The sequence below is a fragment of the Ursus americanus genome, chromosome 18 (genome assembly GCF_024610735.1).
Source record: "Ursus americanus isolate L20-20 chromosome 18, mUrsAme1.1.p, whole genome shotgun sequence".
Taxonomy (NCBI): Eukaryota; Metazoa; Chordata; class Mammalia; order Carnivora; family Ursidae; genus Ursus; species Ursus americanus.
Window position 1 is genome coordinate 1,491,511 of NC_142144.1, and position 17,874 is coordinate 1,509,384.

The following is a 17,874-nucleotide window of genomic DNA, read 5'->3' on the forward strand; positions in this document are numbered from 1 at the left end:
GCTCGCGGCTCCTCGTGACCATCCCCTGCTGGGATGGGCCAGCGCTGGCCGAGCGTGTGCGGTGTGCCTGGGTCGGTGGCCTTGGTTTTACAGGCAAAGCCGTGGGGAGCAGGTTTTATTACCCTGTTTACCGAGGGTCCAGAGTCAGCCTGGGTCGCGGCCCTGCCTCTTGCTGGCCAGTGGCGGAGGCTCACCCCAGCTCCCCTGGGAGCGTGTGAATCAGTCTCCGGGGGCTGCTGGGGCCAAAGACTCCTCATCTGGGCCCGCGTTCGGAAGGCCCCAGCCGCTCCAATGTGTGTGCGTTTTCTCTGTTTCAGATTCTGAGTTGGTTGGTGTTCACGCCTGGAGGAAAGGACCAGCCCTGGTGAGGGCCCTGCTTGGGCCCCCTCCCGCCCTCCCCAGGCTCCAGAGCAAGGCTCCCTCAAGAGACCAGGCCCCCACCGCGGAATTAGGTAGCTGGTACCTTCGCTTGGGCTCCTCACTGCTCTGCTGGGGCATCTGGGGGGGTGGGTGAGGAGGGGGAGGGAGGTGGCCCTGGGTGCAGAAGCAGCCTCTCCCCAGCCACCCGTCGAACGCCCTGCCAATCTGCTATCAGACGGGACTTGGAGAAATCATGATACTTAAAAGCCAAGGAAAGGTTTTCTGCCCCTGAGAGACATGTTTTAGGCTGCTGGGAGGCAGGGCACGGCCAGCTTGGCTTTCCCAACGCGGGGAGTGCAGGATGGGAGCGCCAGGGACTCCTTGGCAGATGCATGTCGACCCCTGTTCGTGCTGTTTTCACCAGGTCTAGAGTGGGTGGCTCTGTGCCAGGTGCCCGGGCAGAGCCTCGAGTCACCCATATTTGGCACATGCACCCACAGGGGTTCTGTGAGTCCGTGAGGCATGTAAGGGCCAAGGGCCGAGCTCCTGGGGAGCAGGGCTGGGGGTGCCTCTGGGTGGGGGAGCTGGCTCTGCTCCTCCAGGGCCCCTGCAGCTCCTAATGCTTGTGACCCCTTGTCTTTGCAGGAGACAGCAAGAAAGTCGGAGCTGCTGAGAGCTACCCTGTGTGCCCCTGGATGCCCGGTCCAGCCTCAGTCCGTGGTGACCTGCAGGCGTCTGCCAACGCACCCAACCTGGCTTCCTGCGATCAGCCCATGACCATCCAAAATGCTATGGCCGTCCTTAGAGATCTCCGCCAGCAAGTCCAGGCCGGGCTGGAGCTGGCCCGGAACCGCCACCCCAGGGAAGGGCCAGCACTGGGGCGGTCAAAGCTGTGGCTGCAGGACCCTTCAGGGAGGAGGCAGCTGGGCCCCTGGAGCACCCCAGACGTGCGGGGCTCCTTCTCGAAGAGTCCTCAAGCAGGGGTGGAGGGGAGGCGCTCCTCCTTAGAGAAGGCTGGCAGCTTCTCCACTGGGCATTGTTGGAGCACCCTGGCTGCGTGGGAGTCCTATCCCCAGCGGACTGGAGCAGCCCAAGGACGGAGTCCCTCCTTCCAGAGGCCCAGGAGCCCTCCTGAGAGGCTGACCACCTTGCCTCAGCGGCCCTGGAGCGCCTCGGCCGGGCAGGCCTCCAGGCCCCAGCGGACCTGGGCCACTTATGGAGACTGGGACACCCCCGCCCGAAGACCCTGGAGCCCTTCTGGCCAGCGGTCCTGGAGCGCCTCCTTCACGCAGGGCTCTGGCAGCCCGTGCAGGGGCAGAGGCTCCCTCCTGCCACCCTCGGGAGTGGAGCACAGCTGGCTGAGGCCCGCGGGGGGTGCCCCTGGGAAGGAGAACGAGGTGCGGGTGCCGCCGCCCTGCCCGAAGCCCCGGGGGGCCCTGGGCCACCCCCACAGCACCGAGACGCTGCGGGAGTTCATGCGCCAGAAGACGCTGGCCCGGCGGCGGCAGGCCCTGGAGGAGAAGGCCTCGGCCGTGCGCGCGCTCGAGCTGAGAAACCAGAGGCTGCAGGAGGTCTACCGGAAGCAGCGGGAGGCTGTCCTCGGCAAAGCCGTCCCTGTGGTCTCCCAGACGACCCCTGGCATTGTGACCTTTTTCCCGCATTGCGCGCAGTCCAGGGTAGGTGCTGGCGGCGGGTGAGGAAACGGAGCCCGCCAGCTCAGCCACTGAGCTCCCAGCAGCCCCAAATGCTTGCCTCCCTGGGGCTGGCGGGGCTTCGGAGAGACCCATCACCTCCGCCCCAGCCCTAGAGAGGGGACCCCCATGGGGTCCAGCTGGAGCCCCCTGGAGGTCAGGGCTAGTCCTGGGGCCACGAGAAGGGTCTTGGGGTCTTCCTGCTGGGACGGGTCTCTGACAGTGTTCTCTCCTGCTTCAGGGCCTGGAGGCTCCCGGGAGCCTGCGGTCGCCTGTGCTGGAGTGGAGCAAGGTGACCTCTGGCATGGTGCTGGGGGACCAGGAGGCCCCGGGCAGGTGGGTAGGCAGGCGGGGGTTCCATTGCTGGGGGGGGGGGCTGCCCCAGTGCAGGGGACCATGAGGGCACGCGCTCCCACTGCACGTTTACGGAGCACGAGGCAGGGGCATCGCGCGGTCCCCACCCCTGCTCTCGGCGCTCAGAACGTTTCAGCACCCCAAAGCAGCCCGTGCCCGTCGGCAGCTCCCCCGGCAGCCCGCCTGCGATCCGCCTGCGCAGAGGCGTCTGTGGGGACGGGTCATGGAACGGAGTCCAGCGGGTGTGGCCCTTGGGGTCGGGCTCCCTCCCGGGGGCGTGTTTTCCGGGTTCATCCTGCTGTAGCGCGTCAGGCCTTCGCTGCTCCTTTGTGGCCACATCCGGTTCCACTGTGTGACACAGGTGGTGAGTCCCGTGGTCGGGAACGCACCTTTCGGCCGCCAACCCCTCTGGCCGCGCTGCGTGAATTGTTTGAATATCCGTCCCGTGGGTCCCGTTGCGGGGCTGGGACGAAACGGCCGGCGCCTCCCTCTGAATGGGACGTCTGTCTTCCACTTTCCGAGGAGCTGCCAGTGGTTTTCCTCACTGGCTGCGCCATTTCTCATCACCCCCACCCCCCGCAGCCGGGGACGACCCCGGTTTCTCTGTGTTCTGCCAACACTCCTTTTCTGTTTTGTTCTCTTTTGTTTTTGTGGTTTTCACTATCGTGTATAGTGAAAGATTGTATTTTATTTTAAGATTGTATTTATTTATTTGAGAGAGAGAGAGAGAACGAGCAGGGGAGCAGCAGGGGCAGAAGGAGAAGCAGGCTCCCCGCTGAGCAGGGAGCCCCACGTGGGGCCCAATCCCAGGACCCCGGGATCCTGACCTGAGCTGAAGGCAGACGCTTCACCAGCTGAGCCCCCGGGCGCCCCAGCTATTGTGCATTTCCATCGAGCCGGGGCAGCATCTTGAAGTGGGGGGTCAGGAGACCATCCGCCCCCTTGCGTGGGGCACTCCTGGAGGGAGCAGCTCCACAGAGCAGCCCGGAGGCTGCGTGTTTTTGAGCTGCTTAAACCTGACGTCTGGTAGCACCGGGCGGGGGTGCAGCTCAGTGGACGCTCACAGGTTCCTGTGCCTGGACTGAGAGCACGACCGCTCCCAAGGGCAGCCCCACCCGCAGCGGCAAGGCCGGTGGGGGCTCCTGGCTGCCCTGACCTGATGCCCCCAGCTTCCTCCCCAGGCAGGGGAGGCTGTGGACCCTTCGTCTTGCTTCCTTGTGTTCTTTTTCTCGCCACATTTTAAAGAAATTACAGGGAAATACACATAACATAGATTTACCGTCTTCACCGCTTTAAGTGCAGCGCCCGGGGGCGTCAGCGCGTTCACACTGCCGTGCACCGTCCCTCCGTCCGTCCCCAGAACGTGGGCACCTTCCCACCCTGGCTCTGTCCCATGAAGCCCCGTTCCCAGCCCCCGGCACCCCACTCCCCCTCCCCGTGGCTGCGGATCCGACTCCTCTGGGGCCTCCTGGGAGCCGATCGCTCGGGGCCGGTCCTTCTGCGCAGGGCTGATCTCACTCAGCACCATGTCCTCCACGCTGGAGCCGGTGTCGGGGTTGCTGCCTTATCCCGGACAAGGCATGTTGTTGTTGTTGAGTTGTAGGTGTTTCTCATCCGTGTGGGTGTTGACCCTTATGGGACACAGGGTTTGTGATCACGTCCCCCTCCCGGAGGCCACCTTCTCGCTCTGTTCACTGTGCCCTTCCATGCACACCAGTTGTGCATTTTGAAGTACTTTGGTTGGTCTATTTTTTCTCTTGTCGCGCAGGTTCTTGGTGTTAAACCCCAGAACTCGGTCTTTCTTGGGCCGAGTGTGGCCCGCTGTTGGAGAGACACCCATAGCCACCCCTCCGGCCACAGACAGTCTCTATAAACGGTCGTGCTCCTTCACAGAAGCTGCGCTAGGCTCACCCCTGCGCCCATGTTTCGAATGCGCTGCGGGAGGACGCATGCGCAGACCTGACCCTTTCCGCCCTCTCTCCCTGCAGCTTCTGCCTGTGTTTGAACAGAGCCTTGAATCGCACTGAGACTCTAGAGATGGGCGGCCCCCGGGACGGCTGGGATGGTGCCCCCATGCTGATGTCCACCCGCTCCTCCCCGGGCCCCCTGAAGCTCCAGGACCTGAGCACCCGCTCCCCGCGCCCAGGCGTGTGCATCTACCTGGACCCTGAGGAGAGCGAGCGCCTGGGCACATTGGGGCCGCTGCACTTCCGCTACAAGCAGGCCCGGCTACAGGCGCTGGAGACCATGGCCAACGTCCTGAAGCAACGGATCGACATCCTCACGGCCAAGCTGCACAGGTCGGAGGCTCCAGATGCTCTCGCGGACCCGGGCTCAGACCTGTCGCCCTCACACCACAGCGCCGTGCCGGCTGCCCCCATGCCCGCAGCCCCAGTCTGCTCTGGAGCCTTGGTGCCCAATGGAAGCAGAGGGGCCCCCTGGGACTGGGCAGACGTGCCGGCCAGGCCACTTGTCTCTCCCACGTGCCTCTTGGATGGCAAGACGCTGCCGTGGAGCCCTGACTGGGAGCGGCGGCACAGTGTGAGCCTGAGAGGCCACCACGACAGCAAGCCCCGAGGTAGGGCCAGTGCCTGGGCCGCAAGTGACCACCAGTGGCCAAGGGGACCCCACTTTCTCCCTGCCCCTCAGCTTCCTCTCCCTAAAGGGGAGATAAAGACGACGATACCACAGCAGGTGTCTGGGCCACCTGAGGGTCCGTTGGTGACAGTCCTGGCAGAGCCCGGCCACATGCTAAATCTTCCGTCGGCTGTAGACCTTGTCAGCACCTTGGCCCTGGCGGGAGAAGGGGTGAGGCCTGGCCCTGAGGCTTATGTGCCTGCCACTTCCCTGTCCTGCCTCTGAAGAGGGGCGAGAAAATGGACAGGGCCTGCCAGGCTCCTCCTGCCTTGGGGGTTGGGGGTGCCCCCCCTCCATCACCCCCTCCCCGCCAGCAGCTCCTCCCCTCCTGCCAACTCCTGGGGAATGAGCCCTGGTGTCCATCTCTCCAAAGGTTTCATTGAGGATGGGCGTCTGGAGCTGGATAACAGGCTGGCAAGAAACACGGCTTCCTTCCAGGCCCTCGGCCCCTTCATCGGGAGGTGAGCCTGCACGCCCTCCACGCACCCCGGCCTCGCCCTCGCCACAAGCCACCGGCAGTGCACAGCTGGTGCACAGGCGTGCACAAGGGTTTGGGTGCGGCTGGGCTGCTGGGGGAGTGACACAGCCCCTGACCCGACCGTGACAAGCCCCCAGACTTGGGTCAGGGCCTGCTGGCTCTGGGGCTGGCCAGGGCAGGGCAGGGCGAGACAGCCCAGGCCACACAGTGGCTCAGAGACTCCACTCTGGCTGGGCTGTGGGCAGTGGGCCCCTGACCCAAGGTCCCCGCTGATGGGGGGACAGCCCCCGAATGCACCCCCTCCCCACTCTCCTCTGCACTTGCTCTCGGCCCCCGCCGGACTCTGTCAGCCACATTTTCCTTGTGATTGGTGGGTCCTCCCACCCAGGTCCCGTGTCCCGTGTCTGAGCGCTCAGGACCACCCATCCAGACACCCTTGCACCTTCCTGTGGCTTTCCTCCCCAGCACTGCCTGAGGCCTTCAGGGGCCCCCTCCCAGGGGACGTGGAGTCCAGTTGGTGGAGCAGACTGATTACTGCCAGCAGGGGGCAGCATTGGGCTGGACTTCTGCTTCTCCACCACCTGTGCCCCAGACCTGAGGGGAGGTCAGGGAGGGGAGAATCCCCAGAGGTGGACCCGGCACCTGGGCTCCAGGCCGGACACCCCACATCTGCGCGTCCCCCTGCTGGATGGCCAACAGGGCCTTGCAGGCCCAGCAGCTCGCAGTGCCGGGCGTTTCTACCCAGGGGATGCCCACACCCGGGCACTGGGTCCTCCCCGTACCCCCCGCCCCCGGGTCCCTGACCAGGCCATGCAGAGTCGTGCCCTGGACGACCCAGCAGCCTTGCCGTGCAGGGATCAGGGCCCACTTTCAGGCCCCACGGTGTGTCCAGGAAAGCTGCCTGGCTTGTCCTTTCTAAAATGGAAGTTGGCGCTCCCTGCTTGGGCTCTGTGACTGCTGGTCGCCTCACTCACCGCCTGGGTCCAAGGATCAAGGTCAAAGGCCCCTCGTCCAGCTTGTGGCCCTCCCGCTGCTGCCCCAGGCCGGCGGCCCCAAGTTCTCCAGATCCAGGGCCTGGTCTGTCCTGCTGCCTCAGGCCCGTTTCTGAGTTGGGGTAGAGCCATGCCCCACCCTGCCCTTCCCTGCTGGGACCCCGGGGCTCCGTCTGGCTGGGGACCCAGCCTGACACCAGCATGGCACGGCGAGGATGCCGGCTCCCACCCTCTGAGGGCCTGACTGCGCCAGCATCTCCAGAAGGAATGGTGGGGGAGGGCGCGTCCAGCTGTGTGCCTGCTGCCACGGGCTCTCTGCACCTCGGACAGTGCTGTTCACGCTCTGTGAGCTGCGTTCTCCTTCCCATTTTACAGACAGGAACACTGAGGCTCAGAGAGGCCCAGCGACATGGCCAGGATCACATAGCTCGTGGGAGGCTGGACACCAGAGCCCACGTTCTTCCACTGTGCCATTCCCTAGTCTGGCGCCCTCAGACTTGCCCTGAGAACTCGTTAGACATGCAGAGTCCCCGGCCCACCCCGGCCCTCCTGAACCTGGGGCACGAGGCTGGGTCCCGGGGCCAGTCCCGCAGGGCACCGTTTGAGAACCACTGCCCTGGGAAGTCTAGGCCCGAGGTCAGCAAGACCCGCAGGCCCCTGCCTGTCTGTGGATAAAGTCGTATGGACACCCAGCCACGCTCATCCTTCACGCGAGGGGGGCCGCGGTCCTGCTCACATGGTAGAGTTGAGTCATGTCCACAGAGGCTGTGTGGCCTGCAAAGCCCCCGTGTTTGTTGTGTGTCCCTTTATGGGATGTGTTTCCTGACCCTGGCTTATCAACTGATGGCCACGCGGGCATTTCCTTTAAGGAGAGCAGCTGGGTGCCCCTGCAGTGACCTGGACCCTCCTGTCCCCTCCTGTCCCCTCATGGTCACGCACTCCTGCAGCAGCCCCGCCCCATCCTGGGTCTTCCCAGATTCAGCCTCCAAGCCCGTCCATCGCTTCCCCGGGGCTGCTCCTTCTTTCCAGGACCCTCTTCCCTGCTGTCTCCCCTGTAAGGCCAGGGGCCACAGGAGGAGGGGCCGGGCGGTCACATAGCAGGTGTCCGCAAACTACTGGGGTGGCTGGAGGAGGGCCGTGCCCCCCCCCCCGCAGTGTCCACGCCCCGGGTGGTGTGTCCTTAGTCGCTCTGGTGGTCCTGAGACGCTGTGCGCCGGGGGAGACACGTGGCACGAGGCAGAGCTGTGTGCACAGGGACACAGGTGTCCTGTTCACACGGTCACTCCCTGGGCGCAGCGGCTCTCCTGGCCTACCGCTATCTCGGGAAAGGCCCAACCTCACGCCTTCCTCCCAGTCCTGTTAGTAACATGTGCTGGCCAGCCCCAGGGCAGGGGGTTAGGGTGGCCTGAGCCGGGGCAGGTCCCCGAGTCCAGCCGGCCCGGTGTGACCCCTGAGTCCTCGGGCACCCGGCCGGCTCAGGCTCCCTCTGTAGGACGGGGTAGCATTTCACGCCATGAGCCCATGGTGGTGAGAGTTAGGGCTGGCGTGTCCACCCTGCTCCTCTCTGGGCCAGTGGACATGCCCCTGAGCAGATGGTAGAGGGAAGGACAGAGACGAGGAACATGCCCCGTGCCCCTCACTCCCAGAGTGGCTGTCTTCCCCGAAGGGCCTGGCGTGGGGGCGGACCCAGAGCAGGCCCGGGCTTGCAGGCAAAGGGCGTTCTGGCCTCAGCGCAGTGCCCGGCAGGGATGGCGGAAGCTGGGCCTCGGCTGTCTGAGCTCCTGGGGGCTGCTGGTCCCTGGGGTCCCAGTGCAGAGCCCATGCTGCCGCTCACAGATGAACCACTCCTCAGCTGGGGACACGGCTGGTGTCGGCATCTATGGGGGCCACCTGCTCACTGCCGCCCTCCTGGTCCTGTGCTCACAGGCCCGTTCCCCCTTAGGCCTTTGGTCCTTGGCTTCAGCCCTGGACACGGCGGGCCTGAGAGCCGCTTTGTTCAGGCTGAGGGAACCTGGGTTCCTGCCGCCCCAGCCCCCCAGCTGCCTCCACTGCCCGGGTGTTCCTGCCCGGCTTGCTCACCCGTGTGTCTGTGTGCCCCTAGTTCACTCGGGGTGCCGGCCGTGTTGGACCCCCTCTGCGGCTCCCTGCAGCTGGAAGAGATGCCGTCGGCCAGAGGGGCAGGCTTGGTCACGCCCTGGACCACGCGAGGCTGTGGTAAGGGCGAGCCTGCGGACGGGCCCTGGGCTGGCTGGTCGGGTGGCCGGGGATGTCCGCCGGGGACCCCCTCCACTGCCTGACGCTCCGGTGCGGTCCTACGGGTGTAGAGAGATCCTTTTCTATGTGGAGAGCATCCACGCATCAGTATTAAAGGTTTTTGGAGGCTTTCGGGACCCAGCTGCTTGCTATGTGCTCTTGTCACGCCTCTGTTGTGACTGATACTTGCTCCGATGAGGGCCATGAACGGCCCTGCTCCTGGACCTCTTCCTCCGAGCGTCCGCTGGCCAGGCTTCTGCCTTTCCTTTGCTTCTGAAGGGTTTTGTCCTGGGTTTTGTCCAGAGGAGGAGACTTGCTCAGGACCACCGGGTGGGTGCAGAGCGGAGGGTGCAGGGGTGTGTGGGGTGGTGCCCTGCAAGTGCGCTGAGGGGCGTGGGGGGCTGTGGGGGGGCTCCACCCAGTGCTTGCTCGGGGAGGGGCAGCCGGAGGTCCTAGCACGGTGGCTGGGACCGAGAGGACTGAGTGGCTGGACATGCGTGTAGAAGGTGGCCTGTGGGGGGTGGAGGGGTCTGTGCCATCCCTGCCTCTTGGTCAGTCCCTCCCACCTCCCCTGCCTCTTGTCCTGGGGCTCTCCAGCCTGTGGAGGGGCTGCTGGGGAGCCTCACAGCTGGCCCTGCTGCTCCCCGTCCCCCGAGGCACTCGGAGCCTTAGCAGCCCGTTCATTCATTTGCGCCTCTCTCTACTCTTCCAACTTGTACCCACTGAGCACCTGCTGTGCCCGGCGCTGACCCGCGATCAGGCCCTGCCCCGGAGCACTGCTTTCAGTGCGGGGGCAGGCATCAGAAGGTGCTCGAGCGAGACCACACAGCATGTCGGGCTCTGAGTCATAAGGTCCAAAGATACGTGACCTGCTTCCCGGTAGAGACTTCCACCATGTTTCCAGTCCCAGAAAGTGCGGCCCAGAGAGGGGTGGTGAGGGGCCCAGGGACACCCAGGGATGAGCCAGGATAGGGCTGGGAGGCAGGCATCAGCACTCTGCCCAGCCCTTGCTGTCCTTCTAGAAGGCTGGCTGAGCTGGGGGATGGCAGGCTGCTGTGAGGGTGAAGGGTGATCCTAGTTGCCTGGGGGTGGCTGCCTCCTGGCCTGGATCCTGCAGGGGGGTCAGGCTCTAGCCTTCCCTTTTTGGAGGGAAGCCCTCTCTTTAGCACTCAGCCCTGTTCACCATCCCCGCAGGGCTGAGCAGCAGGAGCGGCTCCTTGCTCTTGGGAGGGACGTCCACGGTGGGGGCCATGGTACCAGAGGCCCCCTTGAGAGGCTCCGGCAGGAGCAAGCCCCACAGTCCCTGCAGTGAGGTTGGGGTGAGGACCCGGAGACACTTGCTTCGGTGGCTTCAGGGGATGGTGGGGACGGCCCCCTCCCCTCCGTCACCTCCCCACCTGGGGCCCTGGCTGCCAGGAACCTGGGCACAGCTGTATGTTCCCGAAAGCTGGGAGGGCACAGGTTGCCCCTGCCCCTCGACTGTCAAATGGGGTGACGTGAAGCCTGGAGTTGAGGCAGAAAGCATGTGACCCTGAGGACAGCCACTGCACAGCTCTCAACCTTCGCTGCTGCTGGTTAGCAGTGGCCCGTCCCTCCGGCCCCCCCCGGGACGCCCGGCACACGGGCACCGCCCCCCCCCGGCTCACGCTCCCTGTGAGGTGTCTGCCCTCGTGGGGGGGGTCGACATCTGCGGGGGGCAGGCAGTCCTGCCTGGAGCCCATGGCGAGGGGTCTAAGAGCAGAGCTGGGGCAGAGAAGGGGACCCCCCCTCCGCATCCCAAGGGGAAAACCATCAGTCACTGGTTGAGGACAAAATGCCTGCATTGTGGACCCCCACCACCAGGGGGGAGCCTCGCCACAGACTCTTTCAGGGTGCGTCGGTCAGTGGGTCCCCTGGGCACCAGGGCAAGGACAGGCCTTCTTGCAGAGCTGCCCCTCCCCGCAGGTGCCTCTCGGCCGGGCGAGGGGCTGGACCTAGTTGGGAGGGAGCCTCGGGGTCCCCTAGGGCTCCCACCCACACCTGCCGTGCCTTTCTCTGCCATCCCAGTCCCCTCCTCCGTGCCACGTCCATGAACAGCCCTCCGGGAGCCTCCGAGTCTGGTCTGGGAGGAGCTGTTGGCCAGGGGCCCTGGCAGCCTCCATAGGCTGAATCTAAGCCTTCCAGAAAAACCTGCTCCTCTCCCTGGCTCTGCCTCCAGGCTGCCTCTCCAGGAGGCCGGGAGCAGGATGGACACGGGGTGGAGGCTCGCCCCAACTTCTCGGTCCCACCCGCGTCCCTCCTGCCATTGTCTGTGGGGCAAGGCCTATCTCTCTGTGCGCAGATGAAATTCTCTGACAGGATCCTTTATCCTGAGGCTGCAGGCAGCCCCCAAGACTCCTCTGAAATCTGAGCTGCCGCCCCCTGGAGTGGCTGAGATCAGGATCTCAGGAAGCTGGAGACCAAGCAGCGGGCCCACCCAGAGTGCGTGGGCTGGGTTTGCATCCGACACCTCCTCCAGGAAGCCCCCCAGATAACACCTGGGCTGGGCCGGGTCCTGCCGCTCACCTTTGGTAGCTTGCTCTGTGGGCCGTGAACACTTGAGGGCCCGGCTCTCACTGCAGTGCCACCTGCGGCCCGCCACGTGCGTGTGCCTGGGAAATGAGGCAAGAGCGTGAGCGGACTCCTGCGCATCCTGAGCGCCTGGCCAGGCACTGTGTGCCACACGTGGGTCTTACCGGCCTCAGCGACCTGGGGGGTCCCATGCTCACACCCCTGCTTATGGAGGAAGAGCCTGATGCTCAGAGAGGCACCATGGCCTCGAGCCCATCAGTGGCAGAACAGGGGTTCGGACCCAGCTTTCCCGGCCTGACGCAGTGCTGTCCATTAGACAGACATCTGGAACAGCGCCACCCAGTGGTACTCACTTTCGAGACCACGTCGTCCGGTGGAACCTTCTGGAAGGGGAGGACTGTTCTATATTCTGGGCTACCCAGTATGGCAGCCGTCAGCCACGTTGGCTGTCTAGCCAGTAACCGAAAGGTGGTATGTTAGGTTTTCCCTTCCGTTGAAGCGTAAATGTCACCAGTGTGCGCGGCGGCCAGTGGCTGGGGTAGACGGGAGACGTTAGCTCCCGGGCCAGTGGCGCTCCCACCCAGGGCGTGGCGTCCTGTCAGCTCCCTTCAGCCCAGCCTCACCACCGAGAACACGCTTGTCGTGACGCGCCCACCTCGGGGACAGCACACTTTCCCCCAGGTCACAGCTCAGAGCTCAGGGCGGCGGAGCCCGTGTCTCCCTGGTGACCACCTGGGGTGCAGACACGGTGTGGCCAGAGATGACAAGGGACGCCCCTCCCTGAGATTTCAGGCCTCCCGGGTGCTCGCAGGACGGTCCTCGGGCACTCAGGCTGGCGGGGCCTCGGGGCTCCTGGGCATTTTCTCTGCCTCTGGCTTCTCTCAGTGGCCACAGAACAAAAGCAAAGGAGGGTGTTTCCTTCTCGAGGGGACTTCGGCTCAGAAGAGACGCTTCAAGCCCTTCTCCAATGTGTCTCCATTCCCCATGGAGGCCGGCGGGAAGGGCAGGGCTGCCCCATGCTCAGCGCACGTGAGGTGGCCGGAACCCCTGCTCCGCACCCCCGCCCCCGGCCTCCACGCTTCAGAGTTTTCTCTGTGCTGTACGAATGCCCCAAGCTGGTTTCGCGGCGGGCCACGGCTGCCCCCACTCGATCCCTGGAAAGCCACTGCTCTGCTCTGGAGGGGGAGCACGCGGGGGGACGGCATTCTGTCTGCACACTCAGCGGCGACCACGGTCATCCAAGAGCCACCAGGAGGGCCCGAGCCCACACACCCTCCTCTGCCTGCTCCCACCAGGACCAGGCCCCGAAGATGGGAGGCAGGCCAAGGAGGGAGCAGCCGGCCGCCCCTCCGACCATGGAGCCGCCCCTAGAGGCCGCTGCAGAGGCGCCAGGAGCACCGACGGTATGCAGAGCTCGAGCTGGAGCCCCTCCACGGCCTGGGGGACTCCTGACCAGGGCGGGGAGGCTGAAGTTTCCGTGCTCGTTCTCTGGAGCAGTCCCAGAAATCCCAGAGACCGGGGGGGGGGGGGGCGCCCAGCCGTGACCCGGATTACAGCAGCAATAGCTGCCCTCTGTCCCGCCTGTGCTCGGTCATCTCATTGCCAGGGAGCGGGCACCTCGTTTTCCCGCCGAGGCTCTGAAGGGCTAGTGAGTTGTTCCAGGTTACCCGGGAAATGCAGGATGAGCCGAGGTCTGTCTGCTTGGCTCCCGCGGTCTCTGCAGACACGGGCATCGCTCCCAGGGGAGTGTGGCCGAGGGTCAGGCGGCACGAACCCCAAACGGAGGTGGAGGAGTCCCAGCAGCCGGCTGCCTCCCATGCCTTCGGCTGCACCCGTCCGCCCTCCCTGGATGCCGTGCGGGGAGCCAGGCACCTGCCTTCCTGCAGGCCGAGGGCTGAGGCCGCTCAGCTGCCCCTTCTCTGTGGCTCCCGCAGGTCAGCGCTCCGGGCACCTTGCCAACATCCTCCGGAAGTCCCCGGGCTCTCTCAAGTCCCTGCAGGTGTGTCCTGCCCCCATCCTGTTGGGCTCATGACAGCTGCATCCCCGGTAGGCCTGCCTGGCTGGGGTGAGCTGGGAGCAGCCCTCACGCCCCTGAGGCTGAGCAGAGGGGCTCCAAAGCAGGGCACTACAGAGTGGGGGGGGGGACAGCTCTTCAGCTGGGGGGCCATGCAGTGGGGGGAACAGACAGCCCAGGAGGCAGGCCTTCTCAGCCCAGAGGGGAGCAAGCCAGCTGGAGGCTGGGGCCCTGCCCCGAGGGGGGCTTTCGGGGCATCCCTCCGAGAAGTGTGGCACCACCTGCCCTCTTGGGCTCAGGGCTTTTGGGGAGCCATGGGGGCCCCCCAGAAATCCTGAGGCTTGGGGCCTCCCTGCAGCTGGACCAGGAGAAGCAGGAGCAGGGGCTGGCCCTTCTGCGGCAGCGGGCAGAGCTGGAGGTCTGGGAGACCCAGAAGGCCCTGGACCAGATGCTCTTCAAGCACCGACTGGAGGTCAGCTGGCCTGTCCCGAGGGCTCGAGGGCTCTTCCGGGGCAGGCCCCACTCCCTGCCAAGGGGCAGTGCCACCCCGCCTGCCCACCCGATCCCAGGGCCCTTCCAGGTGGACCTGGCCCTCTGGCTGTGTGGGGGTCGCCTGCCTTGTGGAAGGTCAAGCTGGGGAGGGAGTAGACACAACACCACCCAAACCGCGGGCCCCACTGGTGCCGGGAAGAGGATGGCACGGCTGCCTGCCAGAGGCCGGCTCAGTGGGCTACACACAGACGCTCCGTTCAAAGCAGAAGCGGGACATTTTGGCCCACTACTAGCCCGGGGGCACCTGGCTGAGGGGACAGATGACGGCCTGAGCCTTCTTCCTGCCTGTGTCCCGGGCGTGTTCTCACCTGAGTCGTGGGCCCTCTGTTGGAGCTCGTGAGCTGATGTGTGCAGGACACTCACAGCCCTGGCAGGTCTGCCAGGAGGGGAAGGGGCCCCACATCTCCAAACCGCCTGCGCTCGGGGTGGTCCAGACGGTGCCCGGCCCTGGGCCGACGTCTGGGATCTGGTTGGATGTCCTCAAGCTTCTCCGTGTCTTTGTTTGGGGGACTGTTGGGAGGCATTCCCAGGAGGGTACCCCAGCCCGGGGAGCATGTGCGCACACATGTGCACACACGTGCCTGCATGTGCGGGCATCATACACACCCGGCCCGGGCTCCAGCTCTCTCCTTCCGCTCCCTGTTCCCTGCATCACAGCTGCTGCGTGCTTGGGGTGCAGGGCTGCGGTTTCCGGGCCATCTGATCCCCCAACTTTGGGGTGCTCCAGCCCTGGCCTTGCTCTGTGTCTGCTGAGCACCTGCTGCCCTCCCCACCCTGCCACGTCCAGCCCTGTCTGGGGGCAGGGGGCCTGTCAGCCTCATGTGGAGGACGGACGAAGGAGGCTCTGAGGTTGGGGTCTCCACAACACACCCCCCTTCCTGTGCTTGCAGCAGCTGATGGAGAAACATGCCACCCAGGCCAGGTCAGAGACGGCTTCAGCTCTGGCTTCAGAGCAGGACCGGGCACAGGTGTGCAGAGTCCTGGAGCCGACAACCTCTCCGAGCACCACGAGACCCAGGTGGGGCCCCGGGTGGGGCTGGTCACTGACTCCCAACACAGCGGACAGGCGCGGGCAGCCGGTGCTGCTGGAACTGTGTCTCCAGCCCTTTTCCCTGCAGATCACACCCGGCCCTGGGCAGAGATGCTGCCCCAGCCCCCCAGGGTCCCCAGGAAGGACAGCAGAGTCAGGAGGACAAGTCGGCTTCTGCAGGTGAGAGTCGTCCAAACCACGCACACGCCAGGCGCCCGACCCCGCACCTGGGGCAGGCAGAGGAGCCCGGCTTTCAGCGACACGCTAGCCCTCCTCCTGCCGGACAGGCCCTCCCGGTGCTTCCCCTTCCCTTTCCTGGGCTTTGTGCCGTTGCCCTTGGCATCTACCTTAGGTGGTTCAGGAAGTCCACAAGTCTCCTTTACTGCTGGAGACACTCCGTCCCCTTTGAAGGTCTCTGCACACACACGCCCATTGCCGGGCTCGCTCTCCTTGTTGTAGATCCGATTCCGTCTCTGGCTTCACTGTCCTTCTGCCTGAAGGACCTCTGTTAGCATCTCTGGGGGTGCCGGTGACACATTCTCTTAGCTTTTGTAAAGTCTGAGGACAAACTCATTTCAAATTTGTTTTTGAAATATCCTTTGCTGAGCAGAGAACTCCAGGTGGACGTTCTTCTGGTTTGCGCTGTTTGCGACAAGAAACCTGGGGTCGGCCTTGCTCTTCCCCCACACAGGAGGCGCCTTTTATCTCTGGCTGCTTTTCCTGCTTTCTCTTCGTCACTGCTTTGAAGCTGCTGGATATGACGGGTTAGGGTGTAGCTTCTCTTTCTGTCTCTTGTGCTTGGGCTGTGTCGCGAGCCTTGCACCTGTGGGTTTATCATATTCGTCGTGTTTGGGAATATCTGGCCACCGTGTCTCCCGTGTCCCCACCTGGCCCCCACTCGCCTGCACCTTTCGCCACCTTCGGTTCTTTCTGTGTGTTTGTTTGTTTGTTTGTTTCTTCTGTTTCCTTTTGGAGAGTTCCTACTGTTGTGCCTTCAAGTTCATTACTCCTTTCCTCTGCAGTCTCTCATCTGTCACTAATCCCACTCAGTGTCTTTCTTCTCAGGCATGTGGGTTTTCATCTCTAAAAGTTCCACTTGGACACTCTTTTATATCATCTCTGATTCTACTTGACTTTTTAAACATAGGGAATACAGTTATAAAGGCTTTTAAAGTCTTTCTCTGGCTCATTCTACTATCTGGGGTCGGTTTCAGCTGATTGGTTACTCTTGGAATAGGTCATGCTGTCTTGCTTCTTCACATGCCTGCTGGACACTTTGAATTTTACCTTGTTGGTGCTATATTTTTGTGCTCCCACACACAGTTGTGAGCTTTGTTCTGGAACGCAGTTACTTGGACTCAGTCAGATCCTTCCAGGTGTTGCTTTGATAACTGCGAGGTGGCTGTGAAGCAGGGCTCCGTCTGGGACCAAGGCAGGACCTTCTGTGGCCTCTGCCCTAAGCCCCGTGGATCATGAGGTTTTCTAGCCTGGCTAGTGGAGACAGGTGCAGCTCCGGGCCTTCTCCTTCTTCCCGATGCTTCTCTCCCCGGCATGGGTAGCTTTCTCATATGGTTTCCACCGAAGGCTCATGGGAGACACTACAAATCTCCAGGTTCTCCCTGTGTGGCTCTCTCCTCTCTGGTCCTTCTTCCATGAGTTTTAGCTGCCTGGGTCTCTCCAGACTCTCAGCTCCATCTCCTCTCCCCAAGGGGTCTGCAAGGCTCTGCCTCGGTTTCCCTTCTTTGCACTGTAGCCTAGAAACACTCTCAAGGCGGTACGCTGTGACAATCAGGGGTCTCACCTGTTTTCTGTCTCTCAGGGGTCACTGTGCTATATTGCCTGATGTCCAGTGTCTGGAAAATTGCTCTTTCGTATACGTGTGTGTGCACATTTATGTATGCGTGCGTTCTTATACACATGTCATTGTTTCATTTCGTCGCTTTTTAAAGTTATTTAGTGGGACAGTAAATTCACAGTCCCATCCCTTTTACTCTCTTGGTGGGAAGCACAAGTCCTCAAATGAGCTTTTTGAAACTATAGAGTCCTTTGTCCGTCCCACCTGCACTGAAGGACAGCTAGCAGTGGTCACTGGCAAGAGAGCTGCTCATGTCCAGAATCTGGGCTCTGCCGTCACCCCACCTGCTTGGCGCTGGACCTCAAATGGGTCACTCTCTGTCTCCGGGCCTCAGTCTCTCCTTCCGTGGACGTGAAGCAGGACTGAGTCATCGCCGAGGCCCCCCTACCTTGGGTCCGGTCCTTTGTACGATCAGCGGGGTCACACAGAGCCTCACATCAGGACAAAGGAGATGGTGAAATTCTCCTGGTGTGGCCTTGTGAAGATCTGGTGTCAAGCTGTGTAGGTGGGGGGTATTAAACTACCCCAGACGGCCTACCTTTGAGAGGCCCTCCTGTAAGAAAGGCCCCTGGAGCCCCTACAGAACCCACCCACCGACTGCTTTCTGTCCCCAGAGTCCGGGCAGGAAGTGAGACCAGACCAAGCTCCCTCCCAGCTGCCCCTGGCCAGGCTCTACCCTCGGGTCAACCCTACCCACCAGGTACGGGAAGAGGTGCCATGGGAAGGGGGCTCGGGCAGGCACTGGCAGCAGCTTTTATTTATTTATTTTTAATTTTACGTATTTATTTGAAAGAGAAAGAGGAAGAGAGCATGCATTACTGGGGAAGGAGCAGAGGGAGAGGGACAAGCTGACTCCCCACTGAGCAGGGAGCCCAGTGCGGGCTTGATCCCAGGACCCCGGGATCACGACCCCAGCCGAAGGCAGACACCTCACTGACTGAACCACCCAGGCGCTCTGGCAGCAGCTTTTAGACCCAAATCCTCCACCTGACTGCTGTCAGGTGCTGAGGCCCACCTCTCCTAGAGCCTGCACCCAGGGTATGCCTGCTGCAAATTCTGGGCTGGGGGAGGCACTCCCTGCCGCAGGCATCACCCACCCTTCCCACGG

General features: G+C 63.5%; 1 protein-coding gene across 1 annotated transcript in view; it reads left to right on the top strand.

Annotated features, from left to right (window-relative positions):
- The window catches only part of CCDC187 (coiled-coil domain containing 187), a 37,265-nt gene that overhangs the window by 7,814 nt on the left and 11,577 nt on the right, over positions 1–17,874 (top strand). The window contains exons 3-13 of the mRNA XM_087869667.1: positions 318–452; positions 1,006–2,036; positions 2,293–2,387; positions 4,394–4,983; positions 5,416–5,503; positions 8,614–8,780; positions 13,250–13,314; positions 13,688–13,801; positions 14,772–14,899; positions 15,000–15,091; positions 17,381–17,466. Of these exons, the coding sequence (XP_087725793.1) occupies positions 318–452; positions 1,006–2,036; positions 2,293–2,387; positions 4,394–4,983; positions 5,416–5,503; positions 8,614–8,780; positions 13,250–13,314; positions 13,688–13,801; positions 14,772–14,899; positions 15,000–15,091; positions 17,381–17,466 (2,591 nt within the window). The remainder of the gene's footprint in view (positions 1–317; positions 453–1,005; positions 2,037–2,292; positions 2,388–4,393; positions 4,984–5,415; positions 5,504–8,613; positions 8,781–13,249; positions 13,315–13,687; positions 13,802–14,771; positions 14,900–14,999; positions 15,092–17,380; positions 17,467–17,874) is intronic.